At 39.7% G+C, this 7,736-nt stretch overlaps 2 protein-coding genes across 2 annotated transcripts; both read left to right on the top strand.

Annotated features, from left to right (window-relative positions):
- The first annotated feature begins 1,188 nt into the window (after positions 1–1,188).
- On the top strand, positions 1,189–2,837 carry LOC131448878 (sulfotransferase 2B1-like). Its single transcript, XM_058621666.1, has 3 exons — positions 1,189–1,312; positions 2,296–2,424; positions 2,516–2,837. The coding sequence occupies exons 1-3, from the start codon at positions 1,303–1,305 to the stop codon at positions 2,623–2,625; spliced, it is 249 nt and encodes an 82-aa protein (XP_058477649.1). The 5' UTR covers positions 1,189–1,302; the 3' UTR covers positions 2,626–2,837.
- Positions 2,838–3,888: 1,051 nt separating this feature from the next.
- LOC131448576 (sulfotransferase 2B1-like) lies at positions 3,889–7,410 on the top strand. Its single transcript, XM_058621154.1, has 6 exons — positions 3,889–4,093; positions 4,813–5,024; positions 5,530–5,656; positions 6,721–6,815; positions 6,920–7,100; positions 7,192–7,410. Exons 1-6 carry the CDS (start codon positions 3,913–3,915, stop codon positions 7,299–7,301), a joined length of 906 nt encoding a protein of 301 aa, XP_058477137.1. The 5' UTR covers positions 3,889–3,912; the 3' UTR covers positions 7,302–7,410.
- The last annotated feature ends 326 nt before the right edge of the window (positions 7,411–7,736 follow it).

Genomic DNA, 7,736 nt, shown 5'->3' with positions numbered 1-7,736 from the left:
ATTTTTGTGACAATGCATTAATTCATGGGTTACAATCAAGGTGTGAAGAGGATTTTTTTCCCCCAAAATATGTTTTTATTTATTTTTGAAAACATGACATACATAACGACCATAAACAAAACAAAACACAGTGCCCATTTTAATAAAAAAAAGACAGGAGCAAAGCAACCACCCGTATAATTTCTCACAACTCATAATCCTTGACATATGACATAAATGGCCCCCATACACTCTCAAAGAAATTGTGCCTGCCCTTCAACACATAGGTGATCCTTTCCAGTGGGAGGGTAGACAACATCTGTTGTTTGCACCTCTTATTCCTTCCCAGAACAATATAATTGTCCTACAGTACCACATGCAATGAACCAGTGTTCCACTATATTCAATACATTTTGGGCACACATCAGGAATATGCTGTTTGGCACATTTACCTTTGGTTTTACTTCAAAGAACCCTGGTTGCATCATGCTGTACTGGAAGTGTGTACTGAATATGCGTGGGGACGGCCGCTGTTCAACATCAAGTTTGGTGGTATAAACCATCTCCAGCCAGGGAACACGATTCCATGACGTAAGAGTCTCAACAGACGCCGGATCTCAAAGTATAGAATAGACAAAGTACAAAGTCAGAGTTTAAAGGTATTTTCAACTTTCCAATTTGGACACACCAACGTTCTCGGTCGAGCACTAATAGCCCTTTTAATTAGTCTTGTATAAAGTACCTAAAAGCGGATACTTGATACTTTGACAGAGGTGACTTTCACCCTGTTGTAAGTTGGTGTACCATCCTACAGTGTGTCACCTTAAAACCAGGTCTTTTAAATATGTGACATGAACATGAGGAACCACAAACCTCAGTTTCACACAATGTCTCAACTCAATGAGGGATTTACAGCACTCACCGGACTTTGGATAAGTTGCAATGATGACATCGTCTTTGCGGAAAGTAAACTCCTCAAAGTACTTCAGGCTCTGAGGATTGTGCAAATGTCAGGAATATTACCACTATATTGAGATCTACTGGTGTCGCATTAACCATTTGGACTGGATCAATCCGAGGCGTATGTTAATAGATGTGGTCTGTGCCAGGTTGGTGCAGCTCTGCTTGTGTTATGTTGAAGGAGGTGGAGCTCAATTACAACAAAACCTGCCGGAGAGGAATGCTGACTGCTGCAGTCTCCTCTGAAAGACAACATGACTGAAGCCGAGTTATACACACTCTATAAAGGAATGTCTCTGTCAACACTGCTGAATTCACCACAGAGCCTCACATACTTCGAGTGATTCACTTTCCGCCCAGATCATGTTGTTGGGTGAGTGTATGCAGGTTTTCCATAGATCTTTTCTGAACAGCGAGTGTCCACAAGATTTAATCAGGTATGGAATGCCGTATATGCTCATGCCCACACTCTTCTGCAAGCCATGGCTGCAGGTGCAACAGATGTGGAGAGTCGAGACCCAGAGCTCTCCGGAGTCGAAGCCACTCCTCCTCCTCCTATAGGCCTATTTAGAGTGCTGAGATGTTACGATGAAGAGAGAACTTATTTTATTTCTTTGCTCCAACCTCTCAGTGGCCTATGTAAATGTATAAATGACTCATTCTTGACAAAAGGCAAAAGAGCTGTGTGCGTGCCTACATTTGAATAATGGGCTGTAAGTGGGTTTCGGGGTTTTAAAAAGCTGTCAATCAAAATGTACTTTTGAATTCTGTCGGGCCAGGACGTTTTTGAGGGCCTGAGCATGTCCCAAAACTTTGCCACAAAATTTGGCCCAGATTAAATTTTTCAGATGAAACTGGTTTGGTGAATGGGCGTGGCTAACACTTGGTCCCCACCCACCCAAACGTTAGTCAGCACAACTGGCTTCATGTACACAAAGTTTGGTTTGGTAAATTACTATGGTAAATGGGGAAATGGGAGGGGCAAACAAATTGTGCCGCCCACAGAAGAATTTGGCCTGAACCCCAGGTTTATCGTACATACTTGAAAGTTGAATGTGGTTTTCTTTTCCTTTCTAGTTTCTTATAACTCATGGTTCGATCATGGGAAGGACTGTACATCTCCTATGAAGAGATGAAAATGGTCAAAAATTAAGCGTCTCAAAAAAAAGAAAATTCTCATAACAATAGAAACAAAACAATCAGAGATGAAAGACTTCACCACATTCATGCAACAAGCCTCTGGCACCCTCTGTTGGTCATAGTGGCAAGTGCGGAAGCACACACACAAACACACACAGAGCCACCAAAAATTAAACTCGAAAATTACGACCAGAGTTGTGTTTTTCTTTGGTGCAGGACCTGAAGGACGCGAGAAGATAGCAGAGCGCTGTTTGTTCCCGAACATGAAACTCAACAAAATGTCAAACTACTCAGACGTTCCTCAGGAGATTATGGACCAGACAATGTTGGAATTCCTCAGAAAAGGTACCAACACAGTGATTCCACACAGCAATAAAGAAAAACCTGTAATGTTAATTTAAATCAATATTTATCTTTTCTTCTGGTTGTGTTTCAGGAATCGCTGGCGACTGGAAAAACCAGCTGACAGCGGCAGAGGCAGAATACTTTGACACAGTTTACAAAGACAAAATGAAAGATGTCAAATATACATTTGTATGGGACTAAAAAAGAACTTTATATTTCTATTTTCACAGACATAAAATCTGTCTTTTGTTTTATGTACTGTAATATTTTCTCATTTAGTCCAGTTATACAAAATAAACCTTTCTGAAATTAAGAGACTTGTATTGTAATGTAATGTACAACCTGTATTATTGGTTTGTCTGATGCACCACATTTTATGAAATTTTTACTTAACATAACCATGAAATAACATATGTGACATGCTTTTCTAACATTTCTACACTATATATATATATATACAAAAATAAATATACATGATTTAATATAATAATAAATAAATATGGAATCAATCAACAAAATGAAAGATGTCAAATATACATTTGTATGGGACTAAAATAGAACTTGATATTTTCATTTTCACAGACATAAAGGCTGTCTTTGGTTTTATGTACTGTAATCTCTTCTCATTTTGTCCGCTTATACAAAATAAAGCTTTCTGAAATTAAGATTTTTGATTGCAAAGGGTTTGATTGATGCATCACGATCTGATACTCGGGACATTCAGGAGATTCAATATGATTGGATGGTGTATTTACTATAGGCCTGTCCGTTCCATTGGTTACAACGGTAAAAAAATGATCTCTGAACTTGTCTATTTTAACAGAGGAAACAAAAGGTGGGGGAGGAGTGGCCCTGTTCATTGACAATAACACTGAGTATGAGATTGTACATAATATGTCTGAAGCTGTTGAACATGTAATGGAATGTGTGACAATTGAAATCTGTGTGACGAAAGAAGTTTCTACAAAGAAACTGATGTAAATGGTGCTTACGATTCCTTTTTGCAAATAATTAAAACACTGTATAATAGACACTGTCCTGTAAAGAAAAGACACACAAATCAGAATCAGGAGGCGAAACCATGGTTAACAAAAACATTGATAAATGCCTGCAAGAAGAAAAACACCCTGTATAGACAATACATGAGATTAAGGACGGAACATTCAGAAACGACATACAAACGATACAGGAACAAACTAAATAACATCTTAAATGATTGCAAGAAAGAATACTACAGTAATCTGCGAGCAGAAAACATGAACTATACTAAATGTCATGACCGGAATAAATATATAAATAAATAAAAATAAATAAATAAAATCTCCTACCCAACCCTACTTTAACTAGACACACATACACAGGTTTACTCCTGGAAAAAAAAAACATGGTTTAAGGGTTCATTATTGGAGCAGCTCTCCTTGTGTGATCATGTTGAAGGAGGTGGAGCTCTGTTACAGCATTTCACTGCCCTGCACCAGCTGGAGAGGAATGCAGACTGAGTCACGGCTGCAGTCTCCTCTGAACGACAATATGACTGAAGCCGAGTTATATACGCTCTACAAAGGAATGTATCTGCCTTCACATCTGCATTCACCTCAGAGCCTCGCATACTTCGAGGGATTCACTTTCCGACCAGACGATGTTGTTATTGCAACATATCCCAAGTCGGGTGAGTGTACGGAACGCAGGTTTTCAATAGATCATTGCTGAACAGCGAGAGTCAAGAGTCCATGTTTGTTTTGCAAACAGGTCTGTAGGGCACGGTTTGGGGAGAAAGTTCAGTCAAGTTCAGGCAGCATTATCACAATTATTTGTGTTTATCATGAGGGAATGCATGATTTGGTTTGTGAACAAAACATTGGAGGGCATTGCCATTTCCAGGATTGAAAACAGTGATCAACATTCTATGAACAATGAAGAAGACAATCAACAGATTAAGGGCAGTTAAAATACAATGAGAGTTCAAGGAGCACTGGAAAAAAGTCATAGAAGTGTCCTATGGGAAATAACTGGTTTTTTTCTTGTTTCCTGTAATGTTCTAAGACAACAATTAACAGTCAAGCTGTGAATGAATGCTGGGGTGATTATATGATAGGGAAAGGTCACCAGGAAAGGTCAACGTGAGGGTTGCACATGATGGCATCTGGTAAAACATCAGATAACATTTACTGGGGTCATAAACATTAGGTATGGTGTTTGTTCTGTTTTAACTTTGATGTTTGTGTATAAGTGGTGAAGCTTTTTGGAGGAAGGGGAGAGACCATTTTAGACAGTCCTTGGTGACAGTGTCTCTCCTCCATGCAAAAATCCATGCATGCAGTAAAGATATGATTTACTCAACACTGATGACTCAAGAATTTCTTTCACAGTCCTTTTTTTCAATTTTAGGTACAACTTGGATGCAGGAGATCATCCCTCTGATCATGAGTGGAGGTGACCCAGCTGCCGTGGAGTCTCTTCATAATTGGGACCGTGCTCCCTGGTTGGAGGAGCAACGAGCCTCCCAACTGAATCTAGAGGAGAGGCCGTCTCCACGCGTATTAACGACTCACTTCAAATACAACATAATGCCTCCAAGCTTCTTTGAAATAAAGCCAAAGGTACATGTGAAGGCCTCCTGCAACTCTTCTACTTTAGAGATGATATTTTTGTCTTTCACAATGGTCACTGTGTCCGATTATCAATCCCAGTGATACGGGTTCTTGCCGTGTCTTGTTTGGGGCACTGACGCCACTATAGGTATGAACCCGACCAATCATCATTCACACGACATTGTGCAAAGTCATAGGTCATCGGGGAGTTGGGGCACGGTGTTGTCGATCATTACTCCCGAGGTTGCTAAAGTGCCTCAGTTTATTTTCTCACCAACATTTTTGTTTTTTAAATGTTGTCATGGTAGTCCCTTGAGGATAAACTGTCCCGGGTGTACCCCGCCTATCGCCCTATGTCAGCTGAGATTGGCACAGCACCCCCCTGTAGAGGATACAGCGGTCGAAAATGAATGGATGAATTGATAGTCCCCAGAGAAGACATCAAAGAGGCAGAGGTACTGTTGCCAAAGCTCAATGAAACGTTGATGAACAGATGCCATGTCGTTCATTGCAGGTCATCTATGTCATGAGAAACCCCAAAGATGTGTTTACATCTGCCTTTCATTATTATGGGATCACCTCCTACATGGTAAAACCAGGGTCACAGAGTGAGTTCCTGCACAAGTTCCTGGATGGAAAAGGTAAAGTACCCGACTGTAACGGAAGGACATTTTGAGGGCCTGAGCAAGCCCCAAAACTTTGGCACAAAATTTGGCCAGATTCAATTTTTTACATGAAAATGGTTTGGTGAATGGGAGTGGCTAATGTTTGGGTGGGTGGGGACCAACCAGAACAATTGGCATCATGTACATAAAGGAAAATTGGCACACGTGTATCAGGTCAGACCAAATTAAAAAAAGCCTCTTTGGCCCATGATCCAAACCCAAAAGGAATATTGCCATTTTGGACTTAACGAACATTTTGGCCATGTGATCAACTTCAAATTTGGTCACAAACCACATTTTTCAGGGTCTTGCAGACTCCTCGCAAAATTTTGCAAATGCAAAAATCGTGGTGAAATTTTTACACGTCAAAGGGGTTTGGTGAATTACCGTGGTTAATGGGAGGGGCAAATAATTGTGCCTGAATTGTAACAGGTGTAGTACTGACCCAAATGCAGCACAATACAGCACAGGACAGTTGGTAACAGTCTTTATTAGACCACAGCAGAGGAAATGGCAAACAGCAGGCAAGTTGGGAGATAGATGCAGAGAGTTGAACCAAACGGGAAGCTCACCAGAGAGTCCAAGGAACAGGTGGACAGAAACCAGAAACGCTGAGGCAGAAACATGGTCAGGGACAGAAGGCTGAGGTAAGATCCAGGTTTAGGCAGAGGTAGGCAGGTCAAGGATAGGCAGGGTCGGCAATGGAAAGTCAGTCGAGTAATAAACGCTGGAGAGTCTTGCATGAGGGCTAAGAACAATCTGGAAAAGGAGTGAGTGAGGAGCTGGAGTATATAGGGAGGGCTGACTGCATGAGATGAGTAGCAGCTGTGATCACAGGTCAGTAGTGTTGGCTTGATGAGGAGTTGTGTCTTGGCAGGTAGAGTGGGGTGGAGTCAGGTGACTGTGACATGAGGTTTATCGTACATGGTAGAAAATCGTGTACCACGTGTATCAGGTCAGGTTGAACAAAAAATTCCTCTGAACCCATGATCAGGAAGGCTGAATCTTTAAATTGAATGTGGTTTTCTTTTCCTTTCTAGTTCCTTTTAACTCATGGTTCGATCATGTGAAGGACTGGCTGAATGCTGAAGATAAAGGCCACATAATGTACATCTCCTATGAAGAGATGAAAATGGTACAATTAAGTGTCAAAAAAAAAAAAAAAAAATCTCATAACAATAGAAAAATTTTAACTTGAAAACTACTATACGACCAGAGTTGTGTTTTTCTTTGGTGCAGGACCTGAATGACTCTGTGACCAGAATCGCTCAGTTCTTGGAGAAACATCTGGATCCTGAGGTGATCGAGAAGATAGCAGAGCGCTGTTTGTTCCCGAACATGAAACTCAACAAAATGTCAAACTACTCGGACGTTCCTCAGGAGTTTATGGACCAGACAAAGTCGGAATTCCTCAGAAAAGGTACCAACACAGTGATTCAACACAGCAATAAAGAAAAACCTGTAATGTTAATTTAAATCAATATTTATCTTTTCTTCTGGTTGTGTTTCAGGAATCGCTGGAGACTGGAAAAACCAGCTGACAGCAGCAGAGGCAGAATACTTTGACACAGTTTACAAAGACAAAATGAAAGATGTCAAATTTACATTTGTATGGGACTAAAAAAGAACTTTATATTTCTATTTTCACAGACAAAATCTGTCTTTTGTTTTATGTACTGTAATCTTTCTCATTTTGTCCAGTTATACAAAATAAACCTTTCTGAAATTAAGAGACTTGTATTGTAATGTAATGTACAACCTGTATTATTGGTTTGTCTGATGCACCACATTTTATGAAATTTTTACTTAACATAACCATGAAATAACATATGTGACATGCTTTTCTAACATTTCTACACTATATATATATATATACAAAAATAAATATACATGATTTAATATAATAATAAATATGGAATCTATTTTTTTGTAACACAACATTTTGTAAAATTTGACAAACCAATTTTTTTATTTGTTGGAGGAAAAAAGTCTGGATATAATTCCTCTTTAGTGATAGTTGTCTCACTACTCGTGACAAAAGTTTGAAAAATTTGCC

Source organism: Solea solea, chromosome 21, assembly GCF_958295425.1.
Source record: "Solea solea chromosome 21, fSolSol10.1, whole genome shotgun sequence".
Lineage (NCBI taxonomy): Eukaryota > Metazoa > Chordata > Actinopteri > Pleuronectiformes > Soleidae > Solea > Solea solea.
This window is presented reverse-complemented; position numbering and strand designations above follow the sequence as displayed.